General features: G+C 38.1%; 1 protein-coding gene across 2 annotated transcripts in view; it reads left to right on the top strand.

Annotated features, from left to right (window-relative positions):
- The window catches only part of LOC131693801 (uncharacterized), a 317,280-nt gene extending 306,363 nt beyond the window's left edge, over nucleotides 1-10,917 (top strand). For both annotated transcript variants that reach the window (XM_058981945.1, XM_058981943.1), the window contains exon 6: nucleotides 6,833-10,917. In XM_058981945.1, coding sequence (XP_058837928.1) covers nucleotides 6,833-7,001 — 169 coding nt within the window. In that variant the 3' untranslated portion in view covers nucleotides 7,002-10,917. The remainder of the gene's footprint in view (nucleotides 1-6,832) is intronic.
- The last annotated feature ends 11,035 nt before the right edge of the window (nucleotides 10,918-21,952 follow it).

Here is a 21,952-nt window from a genome sequence, read left to right as displayed (position 1 = left end):
TGACTTCAAAAGTTCAAGTCGATGATATAATCTCCGACCGCGATTTTCTCCTGTTGCTATCTTTCGGCTGCTAGTCAACACCAACTCTGTTTTATGATGGGCAATCGTCTCCGTGGCGAGTGCCGCTACCTCTTCTAGTGATTATCCGATTACTTGGAACACCGAAAATCGTTACATCTCTGGGAAGGTTCAGCTTCAATACTCTTTCGTACACTGCGTTGCACAGCGTCGAGCGGAGGAACGTCAGTCGTAGTATTCATTTTACCTTGTCTGTTTCGTAGATCAGTGTTCGGTACTGAAAGTAGCTCTATATTATCCTGCAGAATTACTCATGCTGTACAGCGAATGGGCGATTGCTGTCCAGCTAGTACTATTGAAGCATTCTTCACGTATAAGGTAACCACCACGCAATAGCGATACCCTTATCTTTGCTGTCTTCCTCCCACAACCGTTCGGATGGAATTCACTGTAAACCTGGCTATAAGGAAGCCGAATTGCATGACATGCCGAACTCACTGTCCGTGTACTTGGTTATCTTCTTCAGTATTACTCTCTTACATTACCAAGGGATACATTGACTACGCTGAAGGATCTCCACATTTTCGCGGCATCGGAAGCAATATCAGCTTCTCTCGCTTCCAGTTATCGGATCGTTCTGAACATATCCGGGGTTCTCATGTATCGCTTCACTTTTATGGTTTTCCTCCTCACTGTACGGCGAAAATTGGTTCATGTTGTGGGGAAAACCATTCGATGGTGACCTTCAACTCAGCTGAGCTTTTTATCTTTGCCATTCCAACTCTGTAGGCGTCTCCTCGAGAATTCGCGTTGGCTTTGTGGCAAAGTTCCTCAATGTAGGCTTTCTTGTACACCTTGAGTGCTTTGTTGAGAGCGGTTCTTGCAGCTCGTTTCCCTCTTTCGGTGTTACTACGCGCCCTCTGACTTCTTTTCCAAGCTTGGAGACAACTTATATGTAGATCGATAATCGTCGTATTGCACCCAGCGACCGTTTCTCGGTTTCCCATTCCTTGTTATGGTCGCATTACACACTCTTGATAGTAGTACCGTTAACTCGTTCGCATTTAGGTTGAAGAGGATGCCCTCAAATTTAAATTCTTCGACGGACACGTCCTTGTGAAAGATCGCTGTTTTCCACCTTCACTCGTTTATATATCTCCCACATATTCAAACCGTGTCCTGAAATCAATGCTGTACCAGATCGCTTGGTGGTCGCTGTGGGTATATCGTCGCACACTTTTCAGTCCATCTTTCCTGTTACTCCAACGCTACAAAAATTGACATCGATAATGGATTCCCGGCGCTCCCTGCGGTACGTGCCGATGATACCATTGTTTGTAAGATCTATATTTAGCTTGGCTAGAGCCTTCTTGATCGCTGATGGTCAGACAAACTTCTTTTGATTCCAGTGTCAATCCCTGTAATTTCGCATGTTCCTGATTCTTGGAATATTTCAGAATTAAAGTCTCTTTGGCTCCTTGGAAAACGGCTTATTAGATTTTCACAAGCTTTGTCTTAAATGGAAAGTTTAGTAGCAGATTTTGATCTGGTCAAGTTCATCCCATATGAAATCTTTAAATGTCAAAAGCCTTTCGGTAAACCTCATGCATATTTAATATTGAACCACATATAAATCGCCAGAAGTCTGATTTGAATTCAAATTATTTCCTTATCGAAATTATTTTCGAATGCAACAATCGATTCTGTCTCTATCGACTGTTGCGTTTAAAATGGAATCGATTCAGAAGTCGGTCTGTATTAGCCTTTCCATGAGATATTTGTTTAATAATTCACAGGCGGGTCCTTCCTTCCGCTAATAGTAAATGTTTCGTTTGATGTTGGACTGGATCGACGATTTTATTCGGACGTCATATCTAGCCAAGAATGGTCAAAGTAAAAATAATCGTAGAATGGCATTTCCAAAACCACCATAATAGTTTTCAATGACGAAAAGCAAAACTCTATGAAAGCTTTTGTTGTTCTATAAAACGTGAAGGGGGAGTGACATTATTTTTAAAAACCTGTTTTAATCCACCTAACGGTGCAATTGTGCCTTTCTCATTTCTCTAAACTATGGCACGGAGGCTTTTTATGTTCAACATAATTGTGGAAATGTCCATAACATTCTTAGTACACTTTGCACTTATACACAAGATGATGGGGTTGAAAGGGAGGGGTATGAGGGCTGGATGGGTGGTGGTCTGAGGGGTGATTTAAGTAGATTTTTAAGGGAGGGGAGTGAACAGTAGAGGGGGGGGGGTGTAACCCCTCTCCGTAAACGCCCCTGTTAAAATCCAGAAACCTTATGTGAGTCAAAAAAAAATTTGGCCGGGATTAGGTTGACGTTCAGAGTGATTGCATAACCTTTCTATATGAGAAAGGCAAAAATATGCCAAAATCCACAAAAAAGTGAAGCGTCGTCAATTTTTTTTTCGAGTTTGCATCAAATCTCGACGTTTCATGCACCTTGAACACATTTAGCATCAAAAATAAAAATTCTATTTTTAATTTTTCCTATAGTTTATATGAGAAATTTCTGTGTGGCCGCACTCTGAAACCCGTAATTCCGGAACCAGAATTCCGACCGATCCAAAATTCAATAGCAGCCGATGGGAAGGTTGCACCTTTCATTTGAGACTAAGTTTGGGCAAATCGGTCCAGCCATCTCTGAGAAAAATGAGTGACATTATTTGACACATACGCACATACATACACACACATACACACATACAGACTTTTTCCGATCTCAACGAACTAAGTCGAATGGGATATGACACTCGGCCCTCCGGGCCGGGATTAGGTTGACGTTTTTTAGAGTGATTGCATAACCTTTCTACAGGGCAATGGGAAATGATAAAAATCTTTCGTCCGCATTTAATGTTAAATATCTCTTTTGATAATAGTCCGATTTCAACAATCTATAGCTTGTTCGAAAGGTATTTGTTAATGCTGTCTAAAAACATATAAATTGTTAATCTATATTGTCAATTTCGGCAGATAATTTGAAAAAACTGCAAAAAACGCCATTTTTACGCATTCAAACATTCATATTTTGGAAACTAAACATCAGAATCAAAAACAAATTAATAGCGTTTTTACTGTTTTTTAGTTCTTTCATTTAAAATTGGTTTGGATTAGATCGGTTCAGCCATTGCTGAGAAACACGAATGAGAATTTGTCCGTTACATACACACACACACGACATTGTCCCAAATCGTCGAGCTGAGTCGATTGGTATATAAGACTCGGCCCTCCGGGCCTCGGAAAAAATCTAGAAAGTTTGAGCGAATTCTATACATTTCTTTTATAAGAAATGTAAAAAGATTTGTAATGGCCTAAGATATTTTAATGAAATTAAATTTTAGAAGCGCTGACAAAATTGAGTCTTGTTAAAAAGTTTCCAAAAAAGAATTCTGCGCAAAAACTATAATTTTAATGGTTTCGTGGTATCTCAGATAAAGGCTTAAACTTAAGGTGTCGGGTTTAACCACAATCCTCACAATAAGTAGATCGTGCAAAATAAAACACGTTTCGGAAAAAGTGTTAGCAATTTTATCAAAGTTTTTGTTGCATTGCTTTTGTTTTTATAGACATAAATATATGACAAAAAAAACCTGCCTACTTACAACGGCCCCGGGGTAAGTGGGCGGTATGTATTTCACAAAAACTCAACGTAGAAGTTAGGTATTTTTTACATACAATGTGCTGTAAAATTTGAAAAGAATCGGTTGAGTAGTTTTTGAATGGCAGTTAACACCGCTAATCGTGTTTTTTGCAGAAATGTTCTACAAAAAGCTTCATCACCGAGTCGCTAGTCGAAATCCTTGCATGAAAAAATAACAGAATGTTATTGAAATGATGCACTTTAATACAAAAAAAATTGATTAATTCGCTTCACCCGAATTTGTAAAAAAAATCGCAAATAAAGTTTTTTTTTTTCCTAGCTGAAACCCTTACCACCCCCACCCCCTAATTGAATCGCTTCAGGTGATTGTGCCGCGCCTCTCGTGCGATGGCGTCGGAGCCCCTCGTCGCCCTTCTCGGGGCAAAGACACTTTAGAGTGCATTTCCTTGAAACTATTTTTTGGTCGGTAATCACGATTGCGAACGAAACGTTATACATATAAATTCAAAACGTTAGATGACAACACTTCTGTGCACCCCTGAGAAAAAACGATTCCAAAGCGTGTTATAGGAAAATGTACTTATTTTGGTCCTTTTAGGGAAAGGGCCACGCTATTTTTGGATCAACTATCAAACGAAGCTGCATTATCTATACGATTCTCAACCTTTTTCGTACCACGGACCCCAGAGAAATCACCCTGGGTTGCTGCGAACTCCCACGGTCATAAACATCAATTTTGTATGCTATCAATATGTTATTTTCAGTTTGTTAGGAAACAAGACATGAAATTTCAATCTGCACTCGGAAAATACATCTTTCTTCGCGGGCCCCCCAGCAATGACTTCACGGCCACCTAGGAGTCTGCGGACCCCAGACTGAGAATCACTGATCTATAAACTTTCTCAGAATAAAGCGTACTGTTTCTTAAGCATCTATATAAGGGGCCATACATAAATGACGTAGCATTATATGGGGGGAGGGGGGAGTTTTGTATTTTGTGATCATGTGTGACTACTGGGGGGTAGGGGGTCATGTCATGCTACGTAGCTTTTTTTTAAAGGGGAATAACTAACATCGTTTTTTTATTTTTTCTTTAATTTACGGGGACAAGGGGGAGGAGAGTTACCGTCCAGCTACGCAATTACCAGCTACGATGGGGAGGGGGTGTTAAAATCACTCAAAAATGCTACGTCATTTATGGATGGTCCCTAATACTTATTTGGAAGAAATATGTCAATTTCTAGCATAACTGAAAAATGCTATATTCTGTGCATCTATTCTCACTGCAACAATCCAATCATCGCCTCCTTGGCGAGCCAAATTTCACCGCATCGAAAATAATCTAGTTGAAACGCAATGCCTTATATTCCCTTGCGCTGAAAAATTTGTAATTAGGCATTCAGATCAGACGCCAACGCTGGTAAATAGTGATAGCATAAGCGACGGCATCTTATTCATCGCTCGTGGAAGAAGAATCCAATACATAATGGTCATATGCTTTTTTATAATATTTATAATATTTATAATATATACACGATATACACGATAAATAATACTTGTACTACAAAATCTTTAATTACATATGTATTACCACACCTATTCCGATAAAATCCATTCTTGTACTGCTAAAATAAAATATTTTGAAATTTTGTTAAATTCAAAACCCCAGTATTCGGACAAACGACAAAAGCAAAGGCAACGTATGAGCGTTGACGATACGCACTCGAAGTGTTATCTATTTCGTATATAATACACGACTGGCGTAGAAATGAGTTGTGCCGCTCATATTTCTAGAATCAAGCAATTCTTATATTTAGCTTTGAAAGCAATTTGAAACAAACCTTCCGTAGTTAAAAGCCATTAACTATTTCTTTCGATTGGTGAAAATATCAATTAGTTGAGCAGGAAGTGTATAAAGTATACATAGGTCAGTTCCCGACCCGGTTACAACAACGAATGCACAATACATCTATTGATATATTTAATTCTCTGTCTACAGCAATAATATTTCTTAAAAGAGACTGTAAAACCATTACTTTTATTCCTGCAACAAGGATCGAAGATTGATAAATTTTAACTTTTTGGCATTCTCGTTATTATCTACATTTAGGCGACTAATCCCGAAATCTATATCTATTTTTGCTCGCGAGGGTCCCAATACTTATTACTTAGTAAGATAAAATTTTATTAAAAAGATAGTCGGTTAGCTCAGATTTAACAATTGCGTTGGATCCAGATAGAAAATTACCGACTCTTAAGTATTCCCTTACCATGTCACACTCTGTTGAAAACTTTATCTGTGCTAAATTTGTTGCTACACTACCAGAAAGAAATGCAGATATCATCTAGCGCTCGTAACGAGACGCTCATTAAGCCGGAACAAGCAATGCTCTCTTAGACCGGTACTGGTAATAAAACTGCACTTAGACGATCTTTTTTCCTCGGAACTTCATTCTATCCCTGCGGCACTGCGGGCATAAAACGCTCGCCTCTTCAGTAAACCTTAAACTATGACCTCCAATTAATATTCATTCAACCACACAAAGCAATGGAATCCCGGTGACACGGTAGAGAACCAAAAAAAAAATATGAACACCAGTCTGGAGTCGTTGTCCTTCCCGCTTCTTACCGGGTGAAGCTCAAAGATCCATTAATTTCCGCTTTGCTCCTTGCCGCCTGAACTAAAGCTCTCCATCGCGAAACAAGCAAAAAGCATACTTCTTTGGTTTGGCACGACATCAAAAAGAAAAACCTGCATTCACTGGTGCCAGTTTGACACAAGTAGAATCGCTACATACGATGCACACAAGAGTATTGGAATATTGCCGACCTACGAACCGTCACTGGACGGCCAGCACCATATTAAACCGGGGGAAGGGAGGTCAACTGCAATCCCTCCGAAACCGATATGGTGACCGAATTAAATCGCGATTAACTTTGGACCAAAACATAAAATTCATGGCACAGCACAATAAGGCGGTCCCCACTGACTGCGACCAAGTTCCTACCACCAGAAGGACATGGCCGAAGGAAAGTTTGTGCCAGTGCAGTGAGGAAGTAAATCACTTCCACTTTCCGCTCAGTTCCACCACCCAAAGTCCACACGAACTCTGCGGTCTCACTAATGGAGAAGTTTCATGCAGAAAATGTGTATATTTTAAAGTTTTCTTTCTTTGCTTTTCTTTTCAGGCTGGCACCACTTGCAATTACTCATGAAAGGCAGCCATCCAGCCAGCCAGCGTGTAGCGCCGCCGTCGTTACAGCCTTACATGAGGATCCCTGGAGGCGAACCGCCCCAGCAGCAGTGTGCGAACCGACCACATATCATAGGCTACACGTCACACGGCACAGATTGTGAACAGGTTAGGTGTATCAGAGAAGTTTTCTCGTTGCTTTACTCACTGTAATGCGGCTTTTGATGGAATTAGTACTGCGAGTGTGATGGAGAAGGTAGTAGTAAGCAGTATGCTGAAAGGTATGTTAGTTTAATTGAAACTTTGAATAGGAACTCTTTTGCGAATAAATTGGCTGGAATGGCACGTGGACGTGTCCAAGAGATTGGTCCTCGCCATGTATTTTCATCATTTTTTGCTGGTGAAAAGTGCGGGTTTGAATGGGGAAGACGGAGAAGGAAAAACACAGCATTAGAGAAACGGTAGCACATCACAAAGAAAGGATTTCTTCACTTGTGATTGCGGTTTTTACTCTGCACCACACGGGATAACGAACGATTCGCATCGTACTACTTACCTACAATGCAATTGTAGGTCCTACTTTGCAGTCCACCATGTGAAAACTGTGCTGCTGGTATTGAGTTCAGTAGTGCCATCTACAGCGAAAAAGCCTCTGTATTTCAAATAGGAAAAACGAACCTTAACCTCTGAAGTTTTTCGCTAGTGAACCACAAAATTTTAATACCCAATCTACTGTTCACTCATCCTCAGTATCCAATACTTGTTGGTGCTCGCAGTTCATTTTATTCCTTTCTGAGCAAGCAAATGAGGACCACTGCCATTTGTGCAGGTTTTAGAATACGTACCCTACAGTCGGTTGCGTAACCAAGAGCCATTAGAAGGGTTGGTTAAACCAAAATATTTTGGTGTGCAAACAACTTTTGCTAAATAAACAGATTAGATAGATAGGTTGGATAATTTCATAGCGAGTTTGATATGCGTACTGATTTGTTGACCTTTGTAGGCGAGGCTTACGCCATTATCGACTAGCCGTAAGATACCTAAACAACCTCTCACGAGAAAAACTTAAACCTTTACAAAGAATCTCCTCTGCCTAGAGTTTTAGGGAGTAGTAAAAAATGTCCCCACATTAAAATCACACATGAGCCAATAGAGTATAACGGTTTGTCGTTTTGAGTGGCGTAGTTCTTTTCAATAGTTCTGCAAAAGAATGCAAAAAGTGCTTTTTTGAAAAGATACACTATTTTATCCCGTCCAGTACCATTGTTATTAAAAATCTTTGCTTTGTGTGCATGAATCAACCAACCACGTGCTTCCATATATACATGTAAGACTAAATCGAATCGGTGATTACATCGTCGATCTCAACTGTGTGAGCGGCATGTAGATGCGCTAGTCCTTCATAAAAGGTTTGTCACCAGTAACGTAATTTGCTTACTTTAGACACAATATTACAGTTTTGAACTTATCCGGGCGAACTTTCGAGATATCAAGAAGTCAAATCTGAAGATAACAAATCAAAAATGTGATCAACTACTTTCACTTGAAGTATGACTAGATTCTATTGATTTCCTTAAGAGTATTCGTAAAAACCTTTGTCAGCAATAGGTCATATAAGCATTCGTTGTTTTGCTCGCATGTGAAAAAAGATGGATGGGACATAACCGGAATGCCGTGATGGCACTCGGATTGGCGATTTAAACCTAATAATATGCACCGTAATCAGAAATCCAATATACAGCTCCTCAAATTGTCTCATCAATATATTGGTTTTGGCATACAGATAAAACACGTCGAAAAATATCCCTATGCAAATTTTGAGCTCAATCGGAAAAAGCACCTCAAAAAAGTCTATGCAAAATTTCAGCTCATTCAGACATCAGGCATACTGAACGGGTTGCACTTAACGGTCAAAGTGCAAAAATTTTCATCCGTGAAAAACACCAAGGACCCTTTGAATATTCAAAAATCGTATTTTTATGCTTAATGTCTTATAATGTCATGAACAGTCGAGATCTGATGTAATATCGAAAAAAAACACTATTGGAAAGTTAAAATTTGGCGTCAAGTAAAAAATATATTATTTTTTAAATCTCAGTCACAACAGTAAATATGCCAGAGAGGCACCTTTTTCAAAAAAAAAAATCGACGGACGATGTAAGATCTGACGTTTAATGCATTTCTAAGATATTTCGCATCAAAAATAAATTAAAAGCTTACTTTCCAAACTCCAAAATTTTCCAAGTTAAATAAAGGCGTTGAACAAAATTTATTTTTTGAGGTGTCACTAGATATTGAACTTTCATGGCATTTGAAAACATTTAGCATCAGGATTCTTTATTCGATTTTTGAATATTTAAAAGGTTCTTTCTCGGGTGAAATTTTTGGCACCTTTAAAGTTAAGCGCTACCTCTTAATTATGTCTGATTGCGCTTAAATTTTGCACAAAGATTTTTCTCGCGGTGCTAGTGCTTTTGCGGTGTGTCTAGTTATAAAATTCAATAATTCCTTTTTCCATATATGTCACTTGCACACTAGTATATAGTGACATGAATAGATGCTCCCTCCGTCGCCTTCAAACACCTAGCGTAAACTGATTTCATGAACATACAGTTCAAGATTTGCGACTGGATATTACATGAGCGAGTATCAAGCTCGAACGAACTGCTAATTTACAAGCTTCCAACCATTGTAAATGAATTTGACGGAACAAATATTCAAACAAAGCCTTCGAATAGTTGTATGATGGAAGCGGGTTGAATTCCCTACTACATCGTAAGCTCAGTAAACTGATCACACATACAGTCTTCCGGAACAATCTATCGTCCGTCGCCTTCAAACACCTAGCGTTAACTTATTTCCCAAAGTGTCCCGAAAAAATGCTCCGCCCGTCACCTTCACACATCTGACTTTAAATGGTATTAGAAACGACTCCGCAACGAAATTATATTTAAAATTTCACCAAACTATAATGTTCTGTGGCTCCCCATATTGATGGCTTTGCCCGAAATAGGCTGAACATTTTCAGTTTTCTGTATTGCGCTTGAACGATTTTTCGAAAATTATTTTCCACATTTTTTTATAAGCCATACATATCTCGAAAATGAATGAAAATTGATTAAAATTACGCTGGCTGATGTATTCATTACTGGCTCAAAACTAAGACTCCGCCGAGGGCGCCAGAAGACCACGCAATGACCCTGAGTATATTGTTAATAGATAGCTTATGAAAGATGGACTAAGTAGGTTATCCATAAAAGTGTAATAATCGCAGTCCCATTAGCATGTGTAATGTCGTCATGAAGAAATTTGTGACATTTTGTTACATGGGGGGAGGGGGAGTCAATTTTGGGCAATTTTTGCGTTACGTAATTTATTAATGGTCCCTAACATGTGTTGATTTCGTGGATGAGTACGATTTTACAACCTTTCGCATATTCGCGTGTATTCTTGTGATCATACGAATCGTGAATCTGATACCTTATAATGTTCGGATCAGATGCTAGAAGAGTATATTTTCCCATATCACTAGAGTTCACGGTCATTTCGAACGTATTGCCTAATGGAAATGAGCGTCGGCTTTTCTGATTGGTCGAACTGAAGGCATGAGTCTAGGCTGCTAGGACCGAGAGTAGGGACTTCCAAACGTAACCGCTTCATGATCGCACGAGCACGGGCATTTGTAGATTCGCTCTATAGACCGTGTTTGTAAATTTATAAGTACTAAAACGTTCACTTAATTACCGAGGAGTTTTAATGTTGACAAGATAGCGGGCGTGAGTATGTGTGGATGATTGCAATTGCATGTTTGCTTTTGTCATCTGGTTTGTATTATCGCGAAGACCACGAGTGTTTGTACGTTTGGAATGAGAGAGATTGAAATATGCATATATGCAATTTATTTTGTTAGTGAGTGTTAGATTTAATCCAATTTAAGATATAGTAAGAAATGAAATGTAGCAAGCCAAATAAGATGCAAAGAAATAAAGTATAAGCGTATAAATTGACCGATATTATTTTTTGGTATACATGAGTAGTGGAAAAGCAAACCGATAGAAGTATAACAGCAGCAGACTAATGAAGTAGATAAAAAGAACATATGTAACATGTAATAAAACTACTTGAACTCTTCTAAATGCAAGCAAATGTTATTTATTTACCACTAACGACAATCGCATTATATTAGAATTTTGTCATACTATACTGTCCGAGATTGGGTGATTCACATACGTCGTACCTTAATTTATCCAATCCGATTTACTCGAATGGATCGAATCGAATGCTCGAATCGAACACCATCCAATCCTGAAGAAAAAAAATGAACGCGAGGCAATAAATTTTCCACTATTCCAACATATACGCTTACTCTGCATCCGTTCCCTGACAAAAATAATTTTATTTCTGTAAATTTAGAATTTAGAAAAAATCGCGCTGTTCCACCAAATTTTTCTTTGAATAGTCCTCACAATTGAGATTGTATTTTGGCTTTGGTCTGTACTGAAAATATCTACCCACCACCAATCCAATATTTCTTCTACAGCAAAATCAGACTCTCTTCTTTCGGCTTCATACTGGAACAGTGCCTACAGATGATAATGTACAGATAGTACCGTCAGCGTTACCGCCACCAAAAACTCTTAATAAGCTCATCTTCCTCGAAGATTGGTTTAGCAAAATGTACGGTCACAAGTGAATCCATCCGGTAGATCTCGTTGACTGCGTTATACGCTTCTATTCTGTGAATTTGACGGTCACCGTAAAAAAAACAAAACGAACATAAATTTTGTTTATCCTCATATTTGATAGATTGCGCTCAAACAACTGGTACACTTACGGTCGAAATCTAACACAGCTATCTATTAAAGAGCTTGAACGCTTGATCGAATGCCGAATCCCGACCAGGAGAAAATAACTGGCCAATAACCCGAGCATAATATTTTCAGGTATCATACAAAGACCTGGTATTAATAAATAATTAATACTTCATTGAGGTATTAACCAGGTATTGAAGAAACATTCTTCAATACCTGCTTAATACCTCAATGAGGTATAATACTTTATTTTAGTAATACATTTTTATGTATTCCAGTGATTTTTGCAAATACCAAACCAATCAATTATTGAGTACCTCCATACAGTGAATTTTGTTATTGGAAGGTTGAAAAGGTTTTGTTATTATTCAGGTATTATAATAACTCGTTTCATTATCAACTAGTTATTCGTAGTACATGTATCAGTTATTATTTCAGGTATTTTACCTCTTATGCAATGCTCCTCAATAACTTATTGTGGTGTTCAAGTGTGTGGGTACAGTGTACCTAAATTTGGTAATCTGAAGTTATTTTCTTCTGCTCGGGTAATGCCGCAATTTAGTCAAAACGACTTCAAAAAATTCGAGTCAAGACACTCGAAGATGCGGAATGCCAGCCCTGTTCCTTTGTATGTATTATAGAGAAGTATATATGTTAACTTTCATGATTTTGATACCTGAAATAGAATCCGCGTCCTCAACTCATACAGATCAGAAGTCAAAACGCGCACCGCATGCGAACAGTATACAAACAACAAATACCACCCGCGCTGCGCCACTCTAACGTGTACGTGTAACATTAGGCTGGCCCAAAATGGCATAAATCTCGAAATCAAAACCTTACCCCCCAAAATGATAGTTTGGGTCCCCAACAAGCTTTCCTGAAAATTTCAGCTCAATTGGTCCACTGTAAGGGGTTCCGCAAACTGCTCAAAGTTTGTATGGAAAAAAGAGACCAAATGTATGGAGAAATGCATTAGTTTCACATTTTCAGCTCCAGGTGGCGCCGTAATCGGTGAAAGTCTTTCGTGTGAAAAAATAAGAATCTTCATGTAACAATGAATCGACTCGTGAAAACCGGAGGTCAATCTGATGACAACAGACAAAGTTATAAGCGCGCAAAGTTGAGGGTGTCATGTACTGCAGTTGGGGTGGCTCTGTCGAAAGTGCAAAAAACTCTTGCTTATGAACGTACGAATTACATGAGGTAGAAACACTCGATTACACGGTTTTTCATCTTCTAATAACTCAAAATGCTGGCTATTTGGAAGAGTGGTATCTTCGGCAAACTGGACAAGTATGTCAAGGGCTTTCCGGTAAAGACCTGAATAATTCAGAATTCTCTCACTAGGTGGCGCTAGAGCGAATGAAAATACCCTATACTTTTTTTAATAGTGCTATAGCTCGTGATCGGAAACACTTGGCTGACCGTAGTCTTCTGCAAAGTAGATCATGAGGTCAAGGGCTTTTTAACTGAGAACAATTTAATTCCAAATTCTTCCTCTGGGCGGATTTGGAGTACCTGGAAAATTGTAACACTCTTTCATTTTGTATTAGGCCATATCTCGTGATGGGAATCATTTAATGGGGCGGAGTCTTCGGCGCAGTAGTACAATTTCTAATGGTGAACATAATTCTCGTACTAATCGACATCGACATTCGACGCGCTTCGAAGCACTGTAACTTTCAATCTATTTCTCGTATCTATAAAAATTTGGAAAAATATTCTTAAGCTGTTGTACTTTCAGATGAAGTAATAAAAAAATTTCGAAAAAAAGGTATGTAACCCCTTATGTATTGTACAATGATCATTTGGTCGATGTTAAGTCAGGCCGGACTACGGGACATTGTATTGATTTCGAGAACAACGAGTTTAAAGTTTGAATCGCAGCATACTTTATATTTAAATTTGAAAAGAATTTACGCCATAATTCTTTCTTATGGTAACATTTTCAAATCTGGTAAAAGTCGAATGTAGCCGAAAAAATTCTTTATCCAATGCTACGTTTTGTGACTTTCAACTTTCAGAAATTTCAGACCCCCCACAAAACCTTTTTGCCTTTCTCAATAGAAAGGTATTGCAATTGCTCTGAAAACCGACTTTTTAACGGAGGCCCGGAGGGCCGAGTGACATATACCATTCGATTCAGTTCGTCGAGTTCGGCAAATGTCTGTGTGTGTGTATGTATGTGTGTGTGTATGTATGTGTGTGTATGTGCGTCTGTGTGTGTGTACGCGAACACAATCTCACTCACTTTTCTCAGAGATGGATGAACCGATTTTTACAAACTTTGTCCCAAATGAAAGGTGCAACGTTCCCATAGGCTGCTATTGAATTTCTAATGTATCCGACTTCCGGTTCCGGAATTACAGGGTGATAAGTACGAACACGCAGAAAATGTCGATTTTAATAAATTCTGCAATGAATGTATAAAGGTGAAAAATTTTCCAAAATATGACCACAACTGCTTCGACTTGTAGTATTAGGTCACTAACATCCATTCAAAGTCTATTTGGCCACATTGGCCACCATCCTCGGTTCCGGAAGCCCCGGCGGAAGTATCTAAATTCAGAATAACAGTCACATCGGTTTCTCGGAGATGGCTAGACCGAATCGACTAAACTTGGCCTCAAATGAAAGGTATTGCGTCCCCGTAAATGGCTATTTAATTTCATCCCGATCCGACTTCCGGTTCCGGAGTTGCAGGTTGTGGCGTGCGATCACATAGCAAATTGTGATTCAAACCGATACTCCGATGAAAGCAAAAAAGGTAAAAATTTCGCTAAAATGTCTCTCAAACAACTTAAATTTGCTGTTCTAGGTCACCGACGGCCAACCAAACTTTCGTTGACTACATTAACCACCATAGACGGTTCCGGAAGTGCCCGGGAAAAGCGGCCTTCTTTCATAACTAGCAAACTCATATCAGTTTCTCGGAAATGGTTGGGTCGATTTTCACAAACTTAGTCCCAAATGATAGCTATATTATCCCCACAGATGTCTATAAAATTTCGCACGGATCGCTTGTATGGTTCCGGAAATATAGACTGAACGGTCCGGTCACACATGAAATTCCCATATAAGCCTGAACTCATATTTTTTTTCAAAGGGGGGACCCCATGAAATTTCAGAAATCGAATTCGTATTTTTGATGCCAAACATCTTTAAAATGCATGAAACGTCGAGATTTTATGTTATCTCGAAAAACATTTTTTTTAAAAAATCGACTTTTTGGGACTTTGCCGATTTCGCACCTTTTTGCCTTTCTCAATAGAAAGGTATTGCAATTGCTCTGAAAACCGACTTTTTAACGGAGGCCCGGAGGGCCGAGTGACATATACCATTCGATTCAGTTCGTCGAGTTCGGCAAATGTCTGTGTGTGTATGTATGTGTGTATGTATGTATGTGTGTGTGCATGTGTGTGTGTATGTGACCAAAAATGTCACTCATTTTTCTCAGAGATGGCTGAACCGATTTTGACTAACTTAGTCTCAAATGAAAGGTGCAACGTTCCCATAGGTTGCTATTGAATTTCTAATGGATCCGACTTCCGGTTCCGGAATCACAGGGTGATGAGTACGAACACGCAGAAAATATCGATTTTAATAAATTCTGCAATGAATGTATAAAGGTGAAAAATTTTCCAAAATATGACCACAACTGCTTCGATTTGTAGTATTAGGTCACTAACATCCATTCAAAGTCTATTTGGTCACATTGGCCACAATCATCGGTTCCGGAAGCCCCGGCGGAAGTATCTAAATTCAGAATAACAGTCACATCGGTTTCTCGGAGATGGCTAGACCGATTCGACTAAAATGAAAGGTATTGCGTCCCCGTAAATGGCTATTTAATTTCATCCCGATCCGACTTCCGGCTCCGGAGTTACAGGTTGTGGCGTGCGATCACATAGCAAATTGTGATTCAAACCGATACTCCGATGAAAGCAAAAAAGGTAAAAATTTCGCTAAAATGTCTCTCAAACAACTTAAATTTGCTGTTCTAGGTCACCGACGGCCAACCAAACTTTCGTTGACTACATTAACCACCATAGACGGTTCCGGAAGTGCCCGGGAAAAGCGGCCATCTTTCAAAATTTACGAACTCACATCAGTTTCCCGGAAATGGTTGGGCCAATTTTCACAAACTTAGTCCCAAATGATAGCTATAATATCCCCATAGATGTCTATAAAATTTCGTACGGATCGCTTATATGGTTCCGGAAATATAGACTAAACCGTCCGGTCACATATGAAATTCCTATATAAGCCGGAACTCAAATTTTTTTTCAAAGGGGGGACCTCATGAAATTTCAGAAATCGAATTCGTATTTTTGATGCCAAACATCTTTAAAATGCATGAAACGTCGAGATTTAATGTTATCTCGAAAAAAATTTTTTTGTAAAAATCGACTTTTTGGGACTTTGCAGATTTCGCACCTTTTTTCAGTTAAATATTACCGTGGCTGTTTTTTTCTTTTCCAAAATTTTGCAACTCGAATAATGATTTATTTTACTGTACATAGTTGTCATGTGATGCATAATAATAAAATGTAATATATGCATTTAAAAGCTTTCAATGAATATATACAACGCACACATTCTCGTGATTCGTGATTGAGAAAGGCACAATTGCACCGCTAGGTGGATTAAAATAGGTTTTTTGGATCTGCCCCTGCTTACTTTAAAAGCGTAAGTTGCAATCACAATATTACGATTTTCAACAGCAACCAGAGTAGTATAACAGGAAAGAACAACTGAATGGCTAGCGTCAAAAAGAGGCTAACTCACATTTTGTATTTTTACCGGAAATGGAAAAAACTTCCGCATTTCCAAATTAACATTATCTTCATTGAAAAATACATTATTTGATTAGTAGTTCATTGACCCATGCACAGTGGTCGGAAACGCCAAAAACGTGAACTTAATTCACTAGAGGCGAAACCATCGAATATATTCACAGGGTGTCTTTGGAAGAATTGTTTGTATGAATATTCCCCACAATCTGATAACAATTGAAAATAGGCACGGCTTACTATGATTGAACTAAAAAAATTAACTTTTTATACTGACGACGTAGAAAGTTGGTGTCTTCGACAAAGTTTAATAAATGCTGTGAAGAATTTTGTCGAATAACTTGAGCTTGTAGGACTAAAGGTTATCGAGTTACACGGCATTTTCTATGGCAAATGCACGAACATGCACTTTTTTAACTTTTTAAACTATGCACAATAAAGCTAAGAAGGTTTGGTGCGTGGCACTCTAAAACCCTATGAATAGGGTAAGCTTATTTTATCATGTTTTTTACTTTTTCCATACAAAAATCAGCAAAAAAATAAGTTTTTTACTCCAATTTTTTAAATTCTTGGTTTGATATTTAATTACAAGTATTATTGTAACTTATACCTGAATATTTCAGATTTTTTAAACGTGGGAGCAAAAATGTGAAGTTTTTAATATCATTGGAACTAATATATACTCAAATAGACATGTCATAATGAATTTAATGCTTACAAAAGGATGTCATACTATTAATTACTAAATTTTAAGGAAAAAATGAAAAAAAAAAATTGCTGATTTTTGTAAGGAAAAAGTCAAATAACATGATAAAATAAGCTTACCCTATTCATAGGGTTCTAGAGTGCCACGCACAAAACCTTCTTAGCTTTATTGTGCCTAGTTTAGACAGTGAAAAAGTTACAGTTCGTGCATTTTGGTTTGCACCTTTCTTTCTTTTATGTAGTTAAAGTTGGTGTAAAAAATGTAAAAATCTTCAATAACTTTGTTTATTTATTTCGCGTATTTATACTTTTTCGTGGTTTAACGCCTCTTACTCCCTATCAGTGGCTCGAAATGATATTAACTTGAGTAAGAAGTTACTCAGTTTAAAAGATGTCGCGGTTAGCGAAACATTTGTGGTATTTAAGTGAAGAACTAGTAACAATGGTACTGCGTTTCTCAAAACTCAATGATTTTTTTCGAATTTACCAGAATATCCGCGAATTTCCTTCTGGAAGATCCGAAAAAATAGGATCAGTTAGTAGACTTTTTAGAAGGCAGAAAAAAAAATTAAAGTAGTGAACGATTGCACGGAACGAGGTGTTAAGTTGATCCAGGAGTATTGTGAAAAATTGACGAAAAATGAAGATCAACTGCAATTTCTTCTGCAAGTAGTGCAGCAGCATAGACAAACTTTTCCGGAGACCACACGCACTAAAATAAAGGAAGGTTTTGTAGCACAATAAAATTAATAAATGTAAAATAGATGTGTAACTCTGGTGACAATTTTGAAATGTTGAGAAAAAAACCACTCTACATCTCCACCGGATCATTTCACTTGAGAGAGAATAAGTCAAAAAGAGAAAAATGTCGATTAGTACGAGAATTATGTTCACCATTAGAAATTGTACTAATGCGCCGAAGACTCCGCCCCATTAAATGATTCCCATCACGAGATATGGCCTAATATAAAATGAAAGAGTGTTACAATTTTCCAGGTACTCCAAATCCGCCCAGAGGAAGAATTTGGAATTAAATTATTCTCAGTTAAAAAGCCCTTGACCTCATGATCTACTTTGCAGAAGACTACGGTCAGCCAAGTGTTTCCGATCACGAGCTATAGCACTATTAAAAAAAGTATAGGGTATTTTCATTCGCTCTAGCGCCACCTAGTGAGAGAATTCTGAATTATTCAGGTCTTTACCGGAAAGCCCTTGACATACTTGTCCAGTTTGCCGAAGATACCACTCTTCCAAATAGCCAGCATTTTGAGTTATTAGAAGATGAAAAACCGTGTAATCGAGTGTTTCTACCTCATGTAATTCGTACGTTCATAAGCAAGAGTTTTTTGCACTTTCGACAGAGCCACCCCAACTGCAGTACATGACACCCTCAACTTTGCGCGCTTATAACTTTGTCTGTTGTCATCAGATTGACCTCCGGTTTTCACGAGTCGATTCATTGTTACATGAAGATTCTTATTTTTTCACACGAAAGACTTTCACCGATTACGGCGCCACCTGGAGCTGAAAATGTGAAACTGATGCATTTCTCCATACATTTGGTCTCTTTTTTCCATACAAACTTTGAGCAGTTTGCGGAACCCCTTACAGTGGACCAATTGAGCTGAAATTTTCAGGAAAGCTTGTTGGGGACCCAAACTATCATTTTGGGGGGTAAGGTTTGAAATTTAAAACTTTGCACTTTTTTCATACAACCTTGGGCCACTCTAGTGTAACATATAGGCACAGCAAAGCTCCATTACCACCAACTGCGAGTGAATAGAGTAAACCACAAAGTAAATTTCACCCATTATAGGAGAACAAAATCGCGATTAACGTTTCGCAGACCCGTCTTAACCCTACAGTGTGCGACGTAGAACAGCTGATCAAGATGAAAATGGAACTGTTCTTACAGAAGTTTCACACATACAGCTACATCACATAAGACAAGTAGTACTAATAATCTTCAGGTCCTTCGCCGAGACAGAAAGTTTCGTAACGAAGAACAACATGCAATCCGTCTCTAGCGACACTTGAAGAAACTTTTTTCCGGCATTCTCTACGATGATCGGGTGGTGCGAATGTGGCTGAACCAACCTATACTGTCTTATTTGATTTTCGAGGGCAGATCATCTCAGGGGTGTTAACTACATACAAAGCACCCTATGCACATACCCTGGGTCGGCGCCTACGTCCCAGTTCTGTAACCAGACGGCACATGCGCCATGCGCCAAAACAAGTAAAGAAACGCATCTGCTACAACTTACACCCAGAGCTCAAAATATTGACATCCCTACGTGAACTTGACCAAAAACGAAATTCAATTCATGCCCGGCGCGATGAATGAAATGTTTGGTTCGTTTCCCTCATCATTCGTTCTTCCGATACAACGCAATTAGGTTCGGATATGTTCGGTTTCAGAAGCAAACTGAATTTTGTTTCTATGTTAGCTCTGAAGCAAAAGTGCACCAGATATAGATTACGCAGTTCACTTATGCTCGAAAATGTAAAAAGGCCAACTTCTGTCTTCAAACTGTCCACATAATAACAAATGAATGCTTTGGTTGATGAAGGAATTTATATTTCCTCTGCATTCAATCATTCGATTCTGCATCACATTTCAGTCAGTTGCAAAGTTAATGAATGAGGGAGGCGGTGAATCTGAATGTTGGTTTCGGTAAATACAAGCAGAAATAGGTAACTGATTTTGAATTTTCGCAGCACTGCTTACACCATCAAACATCGTTCGACATCTGCTGATATACCACAGAGAGCCGCCCAAAAAACAAATGCCGGACAAACAATTTCACACGATATCCCCAAGCTAATAATTAACATATCTAGGGAAGAGATAAACAAGAAAGAAGACGGCTATACCAGAGTTACTCGAAAACACAAAGAGCACCAACGATTTAACAGTGAAACTCAAAGCTCTAGCGACGACGACATAACGAACCCCGCCCCGCGCACAGTCGATCCACTCCATACAAAAGCTGGACAAAGCTCAAAATTAGTTTAACATGTCTGAAAATATCATCTAAGGGTAATTTTGGTGCGCTCAACTCGATTTTGATTATATTAGGACGCTAAAATGAAAATTAGACAGTCTAGGGTGGTGCTAAAAGTTTTTTTAAATTTCGCAAAAGTGAATTTTATTAACTTCTCAAAACAGATACTTCGTAAGTGAACAGAAACATTTTGATTTCCTAGGGTAGTCCTTAGTAACGAGTTAGCTAAGGTGGTTCCAATTTATCGAAATCTGGTGAATAAAAAATGATGTAATTTATGTACTAATTTATAAACGCATTGAGATATCTGACGTTTAAAATACGCACACTGAGATCTCGCATTTTTATACTACCACCCTCCCCTTAAGCCCACAAGCGGTTTGTTTTCCTCCCAATTCGCAGTGCAAATGATTTTGTTTTCCTCCCAATTTTAACATCAAAACGGCACAATACCAACGCAGCTGGATAAGTCTATGCGTTTAGAATAGTTGTAAAAGATAGCCTATCTTAAGGTGTTTGATAGAATGCCTTAAATTTTTGTTTTACTGATTTATTTATTTATAGTTATCGCCAAAGCTATTAAAAGATGACAGGTTTATTTGATTATGATGAAGATCTCAAATCATGCCGTACTATGCTCTATTCACAGTTGCTCATACGATGCATACTGCAGCTAAGCCTCTCAATACTTTTCCATTGATTTTCAATTCCAATGATTTTTTTTATTCATATCGTTTATTTGATAGGCACAAATGCGTTAGCTTGGCGGTGCCAAATTCTTTTGTTTTTACATTTTGGATATCTTAAAACTAGGAGGTTTCAATGTTGAAATTTTTTTTTTACAAAAGAAAAGAAAGTTTACAGCTATCTTAAGACTAGAAATAAGATTCAATATACAAGAGAGGGGGCAAAAGATTTTTTTATGAAAAATTTTAAAACGAGGGATTCAGTTTGATATACAAGAGGGGGAGTAATAGTATTTTACGAAATATTTTACAGTTATCTTAAAACTAACAATATAGTTTAGTACACAAAAGGGGGGAAATCGTCAGTTTGGAAGTGAATTATTGAGGGAGATTTTGAATTTGATTGTTGATTGTGATAGATTCAATAGGAAGTTTGCACTTGAAAATAAATGTTGCATTACTGGCCAATAGCTAAAAATCGGGTAAAAAAGAACACTTCCCACACTCACGTGTTTACCTTTCATCGGCCACCAGTAAAGCTAACGACCAATACCTACCAATAGGATTTTACTATACTGGAGATAACTGTGAAAATGTAGAAACACGAATCATAATTGCAAGACGGTTAAGGCATACTTATATTTGTAGCAAGGAAATCGCCCCAAACCCTGAATTTACAAGCAGTGTTCAGAAAAAGAAATCCACCGGTGAATAATAATGAAAAACTTCATGAAATCAAGAAATACCATGCGTCTCCATGAAAAAACTAATTTTACAAATGTCCAAATATCAACCTTCGGCGCAAAACGGCGCAAGATGGCACTATGATTTTTGAAAACTAGATAAAATTCTACGTCAGTTGTACTAGATGAGATTCTTCAACACGCTTTTACCGATAAAGAGATGACACTCTGAATGTAAATAAGTCCGCGTTGAACAACATAGTTATATTGATTTTATTGGTAACTTTTTAAATACTCATTATTTCTCAAATCGAAATATACCATTGAATTCCTGAGATGATTTTCGATTAGAAATGCCAATATGTGTTGTTAAATTATCATTGTAGTACCTATTAAAGCGAGATGAATTAGAATGAACAAAAAATA

Source organism: Topomyia yanbarensis, chromosome 3 (genome assembly GCF_030247195.1).
Source record: "Topomyia yanbarensis strain Yona2022 chromosome 3, ASM3024719v1, whole genome shotgun sequence".
In the NCBI taxonomy this organism is placed as follows: domain Eukaryota; kingdom Metazoa; phylum Arthropoda; class Insecta; order Diptera; family Culicidae; genus Topomyia; species Topomyia yanbarensis.
This window is presented reverse-complemented; position numbering and strand designations above follow the sequence as displayed.